This window comes from Gekko japonicus, unplaced genomic scaffold (genome assembly GCF_001447785.1).
Source record: "Gekko japonicus isolate JY-2015 unplaced genomic scaffold, Gekko_japonicus_V1.1 scaffold2620, whole genome shotgun sequence".
In the NCBI taxonomy this organism is placed as follows: domain Eukaryota; kingdom Metazoa; phylum Chordata; class Lepidosauria; order Squamata; family Gekkonidae; genus Gekko; species Gekko japonicus.
This window is the reverse complement of record NW_015169258.1, coordinates 115281-133233: the sequence shown is the minus strand read 5'-3', so window position 1 is coordinate 133233 and position 17953 is coordinate 115281. Positions and strand designations below refer to the sequence as shown.

The window sequence follows — 17953 nt, the reverse complement described above, 5'->3', positions numbered from 1 at the left end:
TGAGTGGCCAAAGTATTTGAGCTTCAGTTTCATGATCTGGCCTTCCAGGGAACAGTCAGGGTTGATTTCTTTTAGGATTGACTGATTTGATCTTCTTGCAGTCCAAGGGACTCTCAAGAGTCTTCTCCAGCATCATAGTTCAAAAGAATCTATTCTTCGGCGCTCGGCCTTCCTTATACCCTGTTTCCCCGAAAATAAAACCTACCCCCAAAATAAGCCCTAGCAGGATTTCTATGCATTTGTGGTATAAGCCCTAGTGTGTCTTCTTGCGCAAAAAGACAGTGTCTTATTTTCGGGGAAACACGGTAGTCCAACTCTCGCAGCCATACATGACTACTGGGAAGACCATTGCTTTGACCATGCGGACTTTTGTTGGCAGGGTGATGTCTCTACTCTTTATCATGCTGTTGAGGTTCGCCATCGCTTTCCTCCCAAGGAGCAGGCGTGTCTTTTGATTTCATGGCTGCTGTCACAGTCTGCGGTGATCTGGGATCCCAGGAACGTGAAGTCTGTTACTACTTCCACGACTTCCCCTTCTATTTGCCAAGGAGTGATAGGGCCGGATGCCATGATCTTAGTTTTTTTGATGTTGAGCTTCAAGCCCACTTTTGCGCTCTCCTCTTTTACCCTGAGCAAGAGGCTCTTTAGATCCTCTTCACTTTCTGCCATTAGAGTGGTATCGTCTGCATATCTGAGGTTGTTGATCTTTTCCCCAGCAATCTTAATTCCCGCTTGTGATTCATCCAGGCCAGCATTTCGCATGATGTACTCTGCATATATATTAAATAAGGCCTGTCTTTTAAGATAGAAAAGTTTCCTCTTGAGGTGAAGATGTATGAAGAATAATGAAGTATCCGGATATTAATAACTCCGTTCCGAAGAACTTCCTCAGTAACTGATAGACAATATATCTTCAAATACGTTATATGCCCTCTTGTGAGTTACAGCAAACCCATCTCATAGTAGATAACGCAATGAAAATGTCAAGACAGTGTGTGACTGCAATAAAAAAGGCCAACGCTATGCTGGGGATTATTAGGAAGAGAATTGAAAACAAATCAGCCAGTATCATAATGCCCCTGTATAAATCGATGGTACGTCCTCATTTGGAGTACTGTGTACAGTTCTGGTCACCACACCTCAAAAATGATATTATAGCACTGGAAAAAGTGCAGAAAAGGGCAACTAGAATGATAAAAGGGTTGGAACACTTTCCCTATGAAGAAAGGTTAAAACGCTTGGGGCTCCTTAGCTTGGAGAAACAACGGCTGAGGGGTGACACGATCAAGGTTTACAAGATTATGCATGGGATAGAGCAGGTCGAGAAAGAAGTACTTTTCTCCCTTTCTCACAATACAATAACTCGTGGGCACTCCACGAAATTGCTGAGCAGTCGGGTTAGAACAGATAAAAGGAAGTCCTTCTTCACCCAAAGAGTGATTAACACATGGAATTCACTGCCAAAGGAGGTGGCGGCAGCTACAAGCATGGTCGGCTTCAAAAGGGAACTGGATAAACATCTGGAGCAGAGGTCCATCAGTGGCTATTAGCCACAAGGTATAGCTAGGAACTCACAGGCTGGGGCAGGTGATGCTCTGTCTTTTTGGTGCTTGGGGGAGGGGGCGACAGTGGGAGGGCTTTTAGTGTCCTGGCCCCACTGCTGGACCTCTTGATGGCACCTGGTATTTTTGGCCACTGTGGGACAGAGTGTTGGACTGGAGGGGCCATTGGCCTGATCCAACATTGGCATCTCTTATGTTCTTAAATGGGCAGTTACTGACAACACATTTATTTTATTTATTTATTTATTTATTACTTTGATTTGATATACCGCCCTAACCCCCGTGGGGGTCTCTGGGCGGTTTACATGTGGGGTGCTAGTCACATTGAACCCTAACTAAGGCCACATTGATTCTATGGGTGGGGCTGCCTACCGGCACCCAGGTGGAGGCTGATGTCTCTTCGGCTCGGCTGTTCTTTTCCGGCTCCATTCCCGGCGGCTAGCTGTTTTTTTCCTGGCGCTTAGGCAGTCAGGCGGTCTGATACACAGGTGACGTCCTCCTCCGGTCTGGCTGCGTCCTTCAGGCTCTGCCGCGCCTTTGGATGACGTCGCTGTGCCTCCGCCTCCGCCTCTGCTGACGACCGCCGCCTGCTGTTTCTGCCGCTGGCCACCAGGGATCATTCCTTTCCGGCTCTGCTGCTATTGCTCGCTGCCGCCTTGACACCATGCCGCTACCTCCGGTATGCTGCTGCAGCCGATGTCCTGCTGCAGCCGCCACCGCAGCTGCCTTCCACACACATCTCAGGAAAAGCTCATAATTATGGAAGGAAGTGTGATATAAAGCCTTGAGCTTTTCCTGAGATGTGTTGTCAATAACTGCCCATTTATGAGATGGGTTTGCTGTAACTCAGAAGAAGAAGAAGAAGAGGAGGAGGAGGAGGAGGAGGAGGAGGAGGGAGCTCTTGACATAAACTGCTCTTTCAGGAACAGCTGTGCCAGAGCTTGTGACTGACCCAAGGTCACATCAGCAGGTGTAAGTGGAGGAGTGGGGAATCAAACCCGGTTCTCCCAGATTAGAGTCCGCACACTTAACCACTACACCAAACTGACCTATTTGAAGATATATTGTCTATCAGTTACTGAGGAAGTTCTTCGAAATGGAGTTCTTAATATTCAGATTCTTCGTGTATTATTCTTCATACATCTTCACCTTAATACTGTGGTCATGATTGAACTAGGGTTAGCGTCTTTTTCACACAGATTGCTATTCCCTTGTATACCTACACTGTGTGTTCCTCTTTGGTTGCTGTTAGGGCAACTCAAGTGGTCGGTCGGGAGCCAAGTGTTTAGGAGCACCTCTGACCCACCCAAAGCGGTCTGAATCAGGGTTGGCAGCAGGCAGTCTTAAGGACCCGGTCCTCTAGCCACTTCCCTAACCCTGTCGGTGTTCACCTCTTCGTTCAGAGGCTGCGTAGAGGCAATGTGGGACGATGCTGCTAGCGTTAACACCGTGTGAGCTCCTGGAACTCACTGCCACAGGATATGATGGTTGCCTCTAGCGCAGACAGCTTTGAAAAGAGATTAGTGTTGCAAAGTCAAGGGCGAGAGATCACGGGACAGGCTGAATTCAGTAAGGAAAAACAACCGTGATATGATAACGAGACACTGTTAGAGAAAAAATATATCTTCTTTTCCCAGTGAATAACAAACCATTAAAGGTGGTTTTTTTTGAAGTAAATTGGTCTCGCGTTTTTTCTGACGGTACAGCGCTCAATAGACCATTTCACTCAAGGTTTCATCAGATGAGACCTTACACTAGAAAATATTTTGTTGTTGTTCAGTCGCCCAGTCGAGTCCGACTCTTCGCGACCCCATGGACCAGGTCACGCCAGGCCCTCCGGTCTTCCGCCGACCTCTGAAGTTTGCTCAATTTCATGTTCGTTGCATCGATGACACACTGTCTAACCATCTCATTCTTTGCCATCCCCGTCTTCTTTGACCTTCAATCTTTCCCAGCATCAGGGTCTTCTCCAGTGAGGGCTCCCTTCTCATTTGGTGGCCAAAGTATTTGAGCTTCAGTTTCAATATACAAAATATACAAAAATACATTAAATTTTCACTACTTATAGTCTGAATACACCCAAAACAGAGATCAGAAGACTTTTGTTTTTAAAGAAGATTAGGCAAATTTGTAGAAGAAGAAGAGGAGGAGGAGGAGATTGGATTTATACCTCGCCCTTTACTACCCAAAGGTGTCTCAGAGGGGCTTACAAACTCCTTTCCCTTCCCCTCCCCACAACAGACACCCTGTGAGGTAAAAGAAGAATAAGAAACTGGATTTATACTCCACCCTTCACTCCCCAAAGGAGTCTCAGAGCGGCTTACAAACTCCTTTCCCTTCCCCTCCCCACAACAGACACCCTGTGAGGTAAAAGAAGAAGAAGAAGAGATGGGATTTATACCCCGCCCTTCACTCCCCAAAGGAGTCTCAGAGCGGCTTACAAACTCCTTCCCCTTCCCCTCCCCACAACAGACACCCTGTGAGGTAGGTGGGGCTGAGGGAGCTCTTGACAGAAACTGCTCTTTTTCAAGAACAGCTGTGCCAGAATTATGGCTTGCCCAAGGTCATCCAGCAGGTGCAAGTGGAGGAGTGGGGAATCAAACCCGGTCCTCCCAGATTAGAGTCCACGCACTTAACCATGACACCAAACTGGAAGAGGAGCCCATCCATTTAGGCCAGATGGCCAAAGTGGAACTTCCACATTCAGAAGTGGAGGAACTTTGTCTTGTGCGCCGCCGTACGAGATGCCGTTTCGCTCTCGTTTCAGGGGCCTCTCAGTCCACCAACCGCGAGAGCATCCAGAAGTCCATCTGCCGCCTGGACGAAGACCTGAGCACCCTCAGCCAAGTCAGCAAGCTCTCCGAGACCCTCAGCTTCCCCCATCAGGTGAGAACGCCCCACCCCCCCACCCCCGGTTGATGGTGCCAAAAAGTTTGGTGCGAAGCTGATGGGGTAACAGGGACTAGAAACCTGCAGCTTGGTCACTGGCTAGTTTAGGTCAAGCCAGAAGGTGAAATGCAGCTCCCCCCCCCTCATTTTCTCGCCCCCTGCCCTGACACTTCTTAAGGACACAAATCTGCAGCGATAGTACTAGAGTTCCTCTTCCCTGCGGTTCGTAAATCTCTAGCAGCTCTGTCAGGATCTAGGCAACAAACGATGAATTAGGAAGCGGCCTTCTACTGAATCGGACCTTTTGGTCCATCAGTGTCAGTATTGTCTAAGACTGGCAGCAGCTCTCCAGAAGAGATTGGATTTCTACCCCGCCCTTCACTCCCCGAAGGAGTCTCAGAGCGGCTTACGATCTCCTTTCCCTTCCCCTCCCCACAACAGACACAACAGGACCTCAGGTTACTTACCAGCCGCCCTTTAGCTGGAGATGCGGGGGATTGAACCTGGGGCCTTCTTCGTGCAAAGCAGAGGCTCTGCCACTGAACCACGGCCCATCTCCAGGGTCTCAGGAGTAGGACTTTCACGTCCCCTGCTGCCTGGTCCCTTGAACTGGAGATGCCGGGGATTGAACCTGGGACCTTCTGCATGCCAAGCAGAGGCTCTGCCAGTGAGCCACAGCCCCTCTCCACAGCTCTCCAGGGTCTCAGGTGGAGGTCTTTCACATCACCTCCTGCCTGGTTCTTTTAACTGGAGATGCCGGGGATTGAACCTGGGACCTTCTGCGTGCCAAGCAGAGGCTCCACCGCTGAGCCACAGCCCCTCTCCTCGGCTCTCCAGGGTCTCAGGCAGAGGTCTTTCACATCACCTCCTGCCTGGTCCTTCCAACCAGAGATGCCAGGGCTTGAACCTGGGACCTTCTGCATGCCACGCAGAGGCTCTGCCACTGAGCCACAGCCTCTCCCCATGCTGGGGTAGTGCTCATGGTATAAACCGATGGAGCAGTTGTCTCCTCAGGCAGCTTAATAATACTTTGCAGTGTTCACAGCTCCCTCCTTGCCTTGCCTCACAACAGCTTTGTTGGGTAGGCCAGTGTTATAACCTCAAACCCCCCCCCCCAATATTTTAGATGGATAGCTGCATAAAGCCACCCAGCGAATTTGTACTGAAGGTGAGATCTGAACCTAGAATGTACTGCTTGACGATGCATTCCCTTAAGCCCAAATTCATCTTTACCCTTTAAAAGACCTGTCTGCCGGAATTTCTGTGTGGAAGGATTGCTACCTGGTTTTTTTTTTGTGTGTGTGTGTGTGTGTGTGTGTGTGAGAGAGAGAGAGAGAGAGAGAGAGAAGAAGAAGAAGAAGAAGAAGAAGAGGAGGAGGAGGAGGAGGAGGAGGAGGAGATTGGATTTATACCCGGCCCTTCACTACCCAAAGGTGTCTCAGAGGGCTTACAAACTCCTTCCCCTTCCCCTACCCACAACAGACACCCTGTGAGGGAGGTGGGGCTGAGAGAACTCTTGACAGAAACTGCTCTTTTTGTCAAGAACAGCTGTGCCAGAGTTATGGCTTGCCCAAGGTCATCCAGTCAGGTGCAAGTGGAGGAGTGGGGAATCAAACCCGGTTCTCCCAGATTAGAGTCCGCACACTTAACCACTACACCAAACTGGAGAGAGAGAGAGAGACGGTGCTTAATAGGGTTGCCAGGCAATGGCAGCTGGCAGGAGTGTTGTTGAAGAGAAAAATTAAGAAGAAAAATAAAGCCTCATCTACTGACAGGAAGTTCTTGCCATAGAGTTCCTGGCGAGCCCTAGAGCTACTCAAAAGTGACGAGGTAGCTCTAGGAACCGCCAGGAACTCTATGGCAGGGGTGGACAAACTTGCTTAACGTAACAGCCACACAGAATAAACGTCAAGTGTTTGAGAGCTGCAGGACATGAACAAATATCACACACACGTTTTTATTGGGAAAATATGCACATATGTTTTTTTGTTAACATTAAATTAGACTGTGTGAAAGAGCCCCATGTGGCTCCCAAGCTGCAGTTTGGCCATCCCTGCTCTATGGTAAGAACTTCCTATGAGTAGTCAAGGTCTTGTTTTTCTTAATTTTTGGCCTTCTGCCACTCCCAGCAACTGGCGGGAGCGTTGTTGAAGGGGGGGCATCCCAGGAGAAAAATTAAAAAGCAAAATAAAGCCTCATCCGCTTACAGGAAGTTCCTGCCGTAGAGTCCCCCCTGTTAGCCAGCTATTGGCAGCAGAGAGAAGGAGAAAAAGGAGAGATTTATACCCCGCCCTTCATTTGGCATCTCAGAGTGGCTTACAGTCTCCTTTCCCTTCCCCTCCCCACGACAGACGCCCTGTGAGGTCGGTGGGGCCGAGAGAGCTTTGAGAGAACTGCTTGTGAGAGAACAGCTCTGAAAGAACTTGTGACTGACCCAAGGTCACCCAGCTGGCTGCATGTGGAGGAGTGGGGAATCAAACCGGGTTCTCCCAGATTAGAGTCCGCACTCTCAACCACTGCACCAAACTGGCCTGTCAGTGGTGGACCCCCACCTGGCAGCCCCAAAATAAATAAACTTGCAGTGGGCTACTGTAGTAAAATGCTCAGATTCAAGAACCCGAATGTGTGTATTTTTCTGCAAGGGCCAATCACAGGCTCTTTCTTGGTCGTTATCAGCTCCCAAATGGGCTGGTGCCTTGCTTCTCAGGGCGATGAGGGCCACGGGCCTTTTGAGGCTTTGCCGGGCCTTCCGCAGACCGTTTGGGACACCCTCCCCCACTAACCCCAGAACCCGCGTGTTCCCTGCCTCCGCAGACCCTGGACGACGTCATCAAAGACCTGATGGCCTCCATCCACCGGGAGCTGGCCGAGAAGCAGTCGCTCTCCTTCACCATGTCGTTCCCGCCCAACAAGATGGAGCTCACCGTCTCCAAGGCCGACGGCAACGAGTCCTACATCTTCGAGTTCCCCAACCCCGACGCGCGCCAGAGCTTCGAGCAGGCCTTTGAGGACACCAAGAAGAAGCTCGGTGGGTAGCTCGGAGAACGAGGCGCAGCTCTTGCCTGCAAGGATATAGGAAGCCTCAATATAGGGTTGTGCCTGCAATGGCTTTTGGGCTGTGGTCCCTAGGTCAGAGGTCCCCAGCCTTGTTGAGCCCCGTCTGGCCCTGATGACTTTCTAAATGCACTTGGCGGGCACCAGGAAAAGGTGGTGGGCACGATGCGCCCACGGGCACCACGTTGGGGACCCCTGCCTCATGCGATTGAAGGGCTTTGGGGAACATTTGGTTGGGTTCTGGTGGCGAGGGATCTGAGGGATCCACTCCACCCCATGGGATCCACTCGACCTGCCTTCCTTGACTTACTCCAATTGGTGTAGAGTTAAGGGCGGGAGTGAATTCTGTTTTCCTTTGCTGGGTTTTCTTAGTGCTTGGAGGAGGGGGGGGGGAGGTTGGAATTACACCCCACCCTTCACTACCCGAAGGAGTTTCAGAGCGCCTTACCATCACCTCTCCCTTCCCCTCCCCACAACGGACACCCTGTGAGGCAGGTGGGGCTGAGGGAGCTCTTGAGAAGACTGCCCTTGAGAGAACAGCTCTGCGCGAACTTGGGACTGACCCAAGGTCACACCAGCAGCTGCATGTGGAGGAGTGGGGAATCAAACCGGGTTCTCCCAGATTGTAGAGAGCAGATGAAGTCATGAACCTACACCCTTGGCGTAGGTGACTTTGGGGTGGGGGGGGCAGGCTCATGTGACTGATTGCTCCTCCGTAGCATGGATTTTCCCTCCTCGTAGAAAAGTACGTGTTTGGGAGAAGAAATGCTAACCTAGCTAGTTTCCTATGAGCAGAGAATCCTCCGCCTGCGGGCCCCCTCTGCTGTCCGTGAGGCCTTAGCGATGGCTGAGAAGACAAAAACCAGTTGTTTAATGTTATACTGTATTGTTGTTTAAAAGTGAGAAGACTTTATTTTTTGTTGTATTCATATTTTAAAAATTTAATACAAATTGTTATTTGCAAAAAAAAAAAAGAAGACAAAGACCGATTCCGCAAAAGCAGTCCTTCCGCCCTCGGTCTCCCATTTCCCCCAGTTGTACTGCTCGATTTCCCACTATATTTGCTGCAGGGCCTCATTTTGACCCGCATCCCCCCCCCCCCCGATTCCCCCCCCGCGAGGGCGGAACGACTGCTTTTGCAGAATCGGTCAAAGATTTTACGTTAAGCTGCAGAATTCTGACCCTGCCCAACTGACAGCTCACCTTGGAATGTACGCTCTGCGCCAGGGGTGGCCAAAGTAGGCTTGCCAATTCCCCCCGGGGGGCAGGGAACCCCCCGCCCCAGAGGCCCGTTACCCGCTGCCGGCTGATCGGGCCCCCGGGGGAACCCCACCCCCAAAGCACGTGACGTGCCCGTGCCCGGCATCAGCACATCACCCGGAAGTGACGGAGCCACGCTGGGCACGCCGGGGGCGGGGCTGCGGTCATCCGAGGGAAAACTCTATGTTTTTCCCTCAGATGACCGTGGCCCCGCCCCCGGCATGGCCGCGTCACTTCTAGGTGACGTGGTTGCGGCGCGCACATGCCTGCTCCCGGAATGGAGATGGAGTCCCCCGCTGTACATACAGCGGGGACTTGGCAACCCTAGGCCAAACTTGCTTAACGTAAGAGCCTGTCACGACTCAGGTGGGGTGTCACCTGACGCTGCCACCACTCTGTATTTAATTTCCCTTGAGAGGGCCCAGAGCACCCTCCCATGACCTTCAGACCTCCCTTTTGGCCGAATAACAGGCGTGAGGACAAGGCAGAGTGAACAATGAAAATAGTTTATTGCCTTCTGACACACTTCCGGTGATGTCAGGGGGTGTGGCCTATGCAAATAAGTTATGCTAATGAGCTCCTGCACTTCTTTTTCTAAAAAACGACCCCTGCCCATAAGGACCACTGACGTACGAGCAACGACATTTTAATCCCGGTTAAAGTATCCATTCGCTTCAGTCCCGCGAACGGTGCTGTTTGATCCCGTGCTGTTACTCTCTCACCTTCAGCGGACCGTTTGTGAACATTCCATGATGTCATCGCAGGTTAGACAGGCCGCAGGGAGGCTTTGAGTGGATTTTTCGTAGACATCAAAGCCCGCTGCTGATTATTGTTCATTTGCCGGTGTCCGAATGAGTCTGTGCGACATTTTTTCCCCCCCTCTCTCTCTCTCCATCCCCAGCTTCCAACAAAAATTGCCTGGATCCTGAGTTCCTAAAGGCGATCCCCATCATGAAAACGAGGAGTGGGATGCAGGTACGTTCAGACTTCGTAAATCAAACCACTCTAGTTTCCTGCCGGTTTTCGAGTAAACAACATAAATCAGAACCTTAGAAATAGTAACAGTCAAGGAACTCATTGCAAACAAGGTGGAGCTCTGCGGGTTGTTCTTGTCTTGAATGCTGATGAAACCCAGCAGACGCCGCAATTGTGTGAGATTTCCCCCAAAAGAGCAGGTTTTGTGGAAGGCAGGAATGTACATACTTCTGGGCTGAGACACGTGAAGTTGTCTTCGACTGAGTCAGGTGATCAGTCGGTTCATCAAGGTCAGTATCGTCTACTTAGACTGCTCACCAAAACGGTCCCGTAAAGGTAAAGGTTCCCCTGCTCAAAAGCCAGTCGAGTCCGACTCTAGGGTTGCGGTGCTCATCTCCGTTTCAAAGCCGAAGAGCCAGCGCTGTCCGAAGACATTTCCGTGGTCATGTGGCCGGCATGACTAAACACCAAGCCGCACGGAACGCTGTTCCCACCGAAGTGGTGCCTATTTATCTACTTGCAATTTCTTGCTTTCGAATGGCTAGGTTGGCAGGAGCTGGAACTAGAGACGGGAGCTCACTCCGGCACGCGGCACACTCGGGTCTCGAACCGCTGAACTACCGACCTTCCACAGCCGGCAGTTCAGCGTCTTAACCACTTGAGCCACCGCAGCTCCTACTCTGGTATTAAAGAAGGCATTCGTTTTTGCGTGCTACTTGTTTATCATAGAACCAGAGAGTTGGAAGGGGCCATACAGACCCTCTAGTCCGACCCCCTGCCCAATGCAGGACCAGCCTAAAGCATCTCTGACAAATATTCATCCAGCCTCTTCTTGAAAGCTGCCAGTGAAGGGGAGCCAACCACCTCCCGAGGCAGCTGATTCCACCTTTGAACCACTCTGACCGTGAAAAAGTGTTTCCTAATATCCAGCTGATACCTTCCTGCGTGTAATTTAAACCTGTTGCTCCGGGTGCCGTCCTCTGCTGCCAACTGGAACAGCTCCTCGCCCTCTGCCAAATGACAGCCTTTCAAATATTTAAAGAGAGCAATCATGTCCCCCCTCAATCTCCTCTCCTCCAAACTAAACATTCTCAAGGCCCTTAGCCTTTCCTCGTAGGGCTCGGTCTCCAGGCCCCCGATCGTCCTCGTCACTCTCTTCTGCACCCTCTCGGTTTTGCCCACATCCTTTTTGAAGTGAGGCCCCGTTTAGAAAAACGAAGCCGTAGCAGGCGTCAGCGTTTGATGTCGTCATTTAATTCACCTTGATGTTTTCATTTAATTCGGATGCACTTCGGAAGAAGACAGTTGTCAGTGGGTTAATGATTCTGGAGGGAGGAGTGTCGTGCAAGGCCGCTTGAGGGGAATGGGACAGGACGATACAGAATTTCTTCCCAAGAGAAGGCCGTGAAATTGCCCCAGACAGCCACTGACAGTCTGAGTAGACAATATTGACCTTGATGGACCAATGAAGAAGAAAGCTGTGAAGAAAGCTAATGCAATCTTAGGAGGCATTAACAGAAGCCTTGTGTCCCGATCACGGGAGGTGGTAGTTCCGCTCTGTTCTGCTAGGGTCAGGCCTCACCTGGAGTCCTGTGTCTAGTTTTGGGCACCACATTTGAGGAAGGAGGTTGACAAGCTCAAGCATGTCCAGAAGAGGGAAACCAGGATGGTGAGAGGGTTGGAATCCAGGTCTTATGAGGAGAGGCTGAAAGAGTTGGGTCTGTTTAGCCTGGGAAGGAAAAGGCTTAGAGGGGACACGATTGCAGTCTTCAAGCATCTGAAGGGCTGTCATGCAGAAGAGGGAGCAGATCTCTTCTCTCTTGCTCCGGATTGCAAGACTAGGTCTAATGGGTGGAAATTAAAAGGGAGTCGTTACCGGCTAAATATCAGGAGAAACTTCCTAGCTGTAAGAGTGGTTGAGCAGTAGAACAGACTGCCTCGGGAGGTGGTGGATGCTCCTTCGCTGGACATTTCAAGCGGAGGAGGCTGGGCGACCATCTTTCGGGTCTGTTTTCGTGCTGTCTTTCGGCTCTGCTCCTGCAGAGTGCAGGGGGTTGGACTAGATGACCTGCAAGGTCCCTTCCAACTCTTAACATTTCTATGATTCTATGACCTGATTCAGTATAAGGCAGTTTCATGTGTCTCAGCCTAGAAGCAGCTGCATTCCCCTGGAACATCTTGTCCCCATTTGTGCAGAAAGGGACCTGACCTGGATATCCCAGGCTAGCCCAATCTTGTAAGATCTCGGGAGCTCAGCAGGGTCGGCCTTGGCTAGTGTTTGGATACATGACCTCCAAGGAATACCAGGGTCGTGACGCAGAGGCAGGCAATGGCAAAACCACCTCTGAAGCGTCTCTGGCCTTAAAAACAAGTCTAGCTCTCCACCTAGTGGTGCATAACAGAGCTAGGACTTCTGGCGGCCAGACAATCTTAGGCTCTCCTGGCCATGCTGCACACAATGCCATACAATCGTTAACTTGCGCAGAAAGGAGGTGTTGATTTTTGTCAGGCCCCTCGCGGCCACTGAAGACCTCCCGTTGCAAATGTCAACCGCGCCCCTCGCCTCTCCTCCAGTTCTCCTGCGCCTCCCCCAGCCATGGCAGTCCGGAGAACGCCTCCGAGGTGTGGGTGTGCAACAGCGATGGCTACGTCGGGCAGGTCTGCCTCCTTAGCGTCAGGAAGGAGCCCATCGTGGAAGCCTGCATCGCCGTCTGCTCGGCCCGGATCCTGTGCATCGCCTCCGTGCCCGGACTGAAGAGAACGTTCCGGTGAGCTCCCCAGTGCCTCTTAGGAATGGCACTATCACATAGGATGTGCTGATTGGCTACAGGAGTTCCCACCTTAAGAACATAACAGAAGCCATGCTGGATCAGGCCAATGACCCATCCAGTCCAACACTCTGGGTCACAGACTGGCCAAAACCTGGTTGCCATCAGGAGGTCCAACAGCAGTGCCAGAACTTCGGAAGCCCTCCCACTGTGGCCCCCCCAAGCACCAAGAATACAGAGCATCCCTGCCCCAGACATAAGAACATAAGAGAGAAGCCATGTTGGATCAGGCCAATCGCCCATCCAGTCCAACACTCTGGGTCACACACTGGCCAAAACCTGGTTGCCGTCAGGAGGTCCACCAGCAGTGCCAGAACTTCGTAAGCCCTCCCACTGTGGCCCCCCCAAGCACCAAGAATACAGAGCATCCCTGCCCCAGACATAAGAACATAAGAGAGAAGCCATGTTGGATCAGGCCAATCGCCCATCCAGTCCAACACTCTGGGTCACACACTGCCCAAAACCTGGTTGCCATCAGGAGGTCCACCAGCAGTGCCAGAACTTCGTAAGCCCTCCCACTGTGCCCCCCCCCAAGCACCAAGAATACAGAGCATCCCTGCCCCAGACATAAGAACATAAGAGAGAAGCCATTTTGAATCAGGCCAGTGGCCCATCCAGTCCAACCCTCTGGGTCACACACTGCCCAAAACCTGGTTGCCATCAGGAGGTCCACCAGCAGTGCCAGAACTTCGTAAGCCCTCCCACTGTGGAGCCCCCCCAAGCACCAAGAATACAGAGCATCCCTGCCCCAGACATAAGAACATAAGAGAGAAGCCATGCTGGATCAGGCCAATCACCCATCCAGTCCAACACTCTGGGTCACACACTGGCCAAAACCTGGTTGCCATCAGGAGATCCACCAGCAGGGCCAGAACTTCGTAAGCCCTCCCACTGTGGCCCCCCCAAGCACCAAGAATACAGAGCATCCCTGCCCCAGACATAAGAACATAAGAGAGAAGCCAATGTTGGTTCAGGCCAATGGCCCATCCAGTCCAACACTCTGGGTCACACACTGGCCAAAACATGTTTGCCATCAGGAGGTCCACCAGCAGTGCCAGAACTTCGTAAGCCCTCCCACTGGGGGCCCCCCAAGCACCAAGAATACAGAGCATCCCTTGCCCCAGACTGAGAGTTCCTATCTATACTTTGTGGCTAATAGCCACTGATGGACCTCTGCTCCATATGTGTATCCAGTCCCCTCTTGAAGCTGCATATGTTTGTAGGCACCACCACTTCCTGCAGCAGTGAATTCCATATGTTAATCACTCTTTGGGTGAAGAAGGACTTCCTTTTATCTGTTCTAGGCCCACTGCTCATTAATCTCACGGGGTGCCCACGAGTTCTTGTATTGTGAGAAAGGGAGAAAAGGACTTTTCTCATCCCTGTGTTCCCCTGGGCTTCCATTCTGGTTTTCTGTGTTTTCCTGGCAGATACATGTGTTTGACATTCTCTCATTTCTTCCTTTCTTCCCACCCACCGGATACCCAGGGAGCGTCCGGAGTGTTTGACCAGCCCGTCCTCCGACCCGGCCCATGCCACGCCGGATGAGGCCGGACCACAGCAGTGTTTGCACATCTCCATTTCTGGGTCTTCGCTGGAGCTCTCGGAACCGATGGACAGCGGCAATCGGGAGCTGGTGCCCTTCGACAGCGACGACACCGACGACGAATCCTCGCCGAGTCCCTCCGGAACCCTCCAGAGCCAGGCCAGCCATTCCACCATCTCCTCCAGCTTCGGAAGTGAGTCCAGAGCCCGTCCCATTACCTACCAATGAGAGTTCGCGTAGAATAGACACACTGAGGGCTAGTCACTTTGCCCTCCACCTGCCCAGCTCATTTATTTATTTATTCCGTTTATAGCCCAACCTATCCTGCAGGCGGGCCCAAAGTGGCTCACAGCATATGATAAAACAATAAAGAACAATCCATAATAAAATCAGTCATTTCATATACGTAAATTAATTCGTTAAAAGAGCCAGTTTGGTGTCGTGGTTAAGTGCGTGGACTCTAATCTGGGAGAACCGGGTTTGATTCCCTGCTCCTCCACTTGCAGCTGCTGGATGACTTTGGGCAAGCCATAGTTCTGTCAGAGCTGTTCTCTCAAGGACAGGCCTCGAACGCGCTCTCTCAGCCCCGCCTACCTCACAGGGTGTCTGTTGTGGGAAGGGGAAGGGAAAGGAGTTTGTAAGCCGCTCTGAGACTCTTGAGTGAAGGGCAGGGTATAAATCCATACTTGTGGGCACCCCGTGAGATTAATGAGCAGTGGGCCTAGAAATTTGAAAACGCAAATAAATCTCTGCAGGTCTCCTACGGTTTCCATCAACTGTTCCTTTTTACTGGGCTGTAAATGCCCCAGATGCTGTGTGGTCCGCGGCCGCCCTGGATCCTTTAACAAGCGCTTCCTCTGCCCAGATAGCAGTCAGCGCTGTTAATATTTCACACGCAGCAGTTCTGTCTGGAACAGTTCTGTCTCAATAACGTTATGGAGGAGCATTCGCTAGTGTGAGCCCCACCTGACCTCCGGAGCAGGGCCGCTGAGACGTGGGCTGACTCGGTCACTGAGGGCCAAAGTACTTGTTGCATCGGGGAATCTAAGATAAACACTGCAGTCCATGAATCCCCCAACATCCTTTCAGGAAGGATGTTGACAAGCTCGAGCGTGTCCAGAAGAGGGCAACCAGGATGGTGAGAGGATTGGAATCCAAGTCTTACGAGGAAAGGCTGAAAGAGTCGGGTCTGTTTAGCCTGGGAAAGAGAAGGCCTAGAGGGGACGTGAGTGCCAGTGTTCCCTCTAAGCTGAGTGAGTGTGCGCTAGCTCACACTTCTTTAGCCACTGGCTCACACATTTCGGTCTTCGCTCAGGAAGGAGGGCTCCAGAGCAAACTAATAATGCAGTAGCCAAATCGCTCGCTCACAACTTCAATGCCAGTAGCTCACAAAGTAGAATTTTTGCTCACAAGACTCCACAGCTTAGAGGGAACACTGATGAGTGCAGTCTTCAAGTATCTGAAGGGCTGTCATGTAGAAGATGGAGCAGATCTCTTCTCCCTTGCTCCGGATTGCAAGACTAGATCTAATGGGTGGAAATGACAAGGGAGTCGATACCGGCTAAGTATCTCCCCAAATACTAGAACTAGAGGGTATCCAATAAAGCTGATGGGCAGTAGGTTCAGGACAGACGAAGGGGAATACATCTTTACACAACAAGAAGAAGAGAAGAAGAAGAAGAAGAGATTGGATTTATACCCCGCCCTTCACTTGGAGTCTCAGAGCGGCTCACAAACTCCTTTCCCTTCCCCTCCCCACAACAGTGCTTAAAATATGGAATTCACTGTCAGAGGATGGGGTGATGGCCAATGAAACAAACAGCTTTAAAAGGGGATTGGATAGATTCATGGAGGATAAGTCTATCTGTGGCTACTAGCCACGGTGGCTGAGGGGAACCTCCACATTCAGAAGCAATCAACCTCTGAATCCCAGAGTCAAGACTCAACATCAGGCGAAAGCCTCAGCCTCCGTGCCTTCCAGAGGAACTGGTTGGCCACTGTGTGAGACCGGATACTGGACTAGATGGACTGTTGATCTAATCTTGCAGGGCTCTTCTGATGTTCTTATCAGGGGAAGGCCTCAGCCTCTATGCCCTGTTGTTAACCATCATAAGAACATAAGAGACGCCAGTGTTGGATCAGGCCAAAGGCCCATCCAGTCCAACACTCTGTGTCACACAGTGGCCAGAAATACCAGGTGCCATCAGGAGGTCCACCAGTGGGGCCAGGACACTAGAAGCCCTCCCACTGTTGACCCCCCCCCAGCACCAAGAAGACAGAGCATCACTTGCCCCAGAGCCCCTATCTATACCTTGTGGCTAATAGCCACTGATGGACCTCATCCAGAGGAACTGGCTGGCCCCTGTGTGAGACGGGATGCTAAACTAGATGAACCTCTGGTCTGATCCAGCAGGGCTTTTCTGATGCTCCTAGCCACTACTACAAACTGGAGGAAAGCGAAGTGTAACTAGATAGGTTTTGTGTCGTGGTTACGAGCGGCGGAGTCTAATCTTGGAGAACCGGGTTTCATTCCCCACTCCCCCACGTGCAGCTGCTGGTTTGACCTTGGGTCAGTCACAAGTTCTCTCAGAGCTGTTCTCTCAGGAGCAGTCCTCAAAAGAGCTCTCTCTCAGCCCCGCCTACTTCACAGGGTGTCTGTTGTGGGGAAGAGGAAGGGAAAGAAGAAGGAGAAGAGAAGAGATTGGATTTATACCCCGCCCTTCACTTGGAGTCTCAGAGCGGCTGACAAACTCCTTTCCCTCCCCCTCCCCACAACAGACACCCTGTGAGGTGGGTGGGGCTGAGAGAACTCTGACACAAACTGCTCTTTTTCAAGGACAGCTGTGCGAGAGCTTGTGACTGACCCAAGGTCATCCAGCCAGGTGCAAGTGGAGGAGTGGGGAATCAAACCCGGTTCTGCCAGATTAGAGTCTGCACACTTAACCACGACACCAAACTGGCACAGATTGTAAGCCAACCTGAGACTCCGAGTGAAGGGCGGGGTATGAATCCAGTCTCCTCCTCCCCCTCCTCTTCCAGATGTAACTTGCCCTCTGCCGCACTCAGCGTTTTGGAGGTCTTATTCATTCATGCCTCTCTTTCTCTCGCCTCCCATTGGCCAGATGAGGAGATCCCGAGCTCTAAAGACGTGACGGCGGAAACCACTAGCTCGGAAGAGGAGCAGGAGCCGGCCGCCTTCCTCCCCATCGCCAGCACTTTCGTACAGAACAGGAACAGCGAGAGCCCCATGGACGGCCGGGCCATGAGGCGGTCGAGTCGAGGGTCCTTCACCCGGGGCAGCCTGGAAGAGCTGTTGAGCATCGACCCGGAGGCCTATCAGAGCTCTATGTGGCTGGGGACTGAGGATGGCTGGTAGGAACAGAACTGGGGTTCTCTTTTTTGGGGGGGGGGGGAGTTAGTTTTACGAAAGCAGTTGGGTAGTCATTTCAATACAGGGCTATGCTACTCATCGGTATTAATCTGTTGCCACATGGTTTTTATCTTGCATCTCGCTGCATTGGTTATTTCTACCTAGGCAATATCATTTCTTGCATTTCAGTTTCTTGCATTGCAGTTACTCAGACAGAAGGGGGCGCACTGTTAGGTATGTTTCTCTGAGCCAGAGCTGAAGCTTTTGACCAAAGGAGTCACATCTCGCTACCGGCAGGGGTCATTTCCTGCGGGAGCGCACAGGAGCGGAGCTCCGGCAGTAAAGAGCACATGCAACAAGCCCCGCCCCCTGCTCCCAGCAGCCCTCAGTCAGAGCAAGAAGCAGCCGGGTAAATTGCAGAGCCCCCCCCCCCCCCGCCCCCGGCGCAAAACAGCCCACGAGGCACCCG

General features: G+C 51.7%; 1 protein-coding gene across 1 annotated transcript in view; it reads left to right on the top strand.

Moving 5' to 3' along the window:
* LOC107114911 (rho guanine nucleotide exchange factor 17-like) overlaps window positions 1-17953 on the top strand; it is a 127324-nt gene that overhangs the window by 96842 nt on the left and 12529 nt on the right. Inside the window, exons 9-14 of the mRNA XM_015416517.1 lie at window positions 4313-4448; window positions 7266-7479; window positions 9667-9740; window positions 12315-12508; window positions 14057-14307; window positions 17237-17486. Coding sequence (XP_015272003.1) covers window positions 4313-4448; window positions 7266-7479; window positions 9667-9740; window positions 12315-12508; window positions 14057-14307; window positions 17237-17486 — 1119 coding nt within the window. The remainder of the gene's footprint in view (window positions 1-4312; window positions 4449-7265; window positions 7480-9666; window positions 9741-12314; window positions 12509-14056; window positions 14308-17236; window positions 17487-17953) is intronic.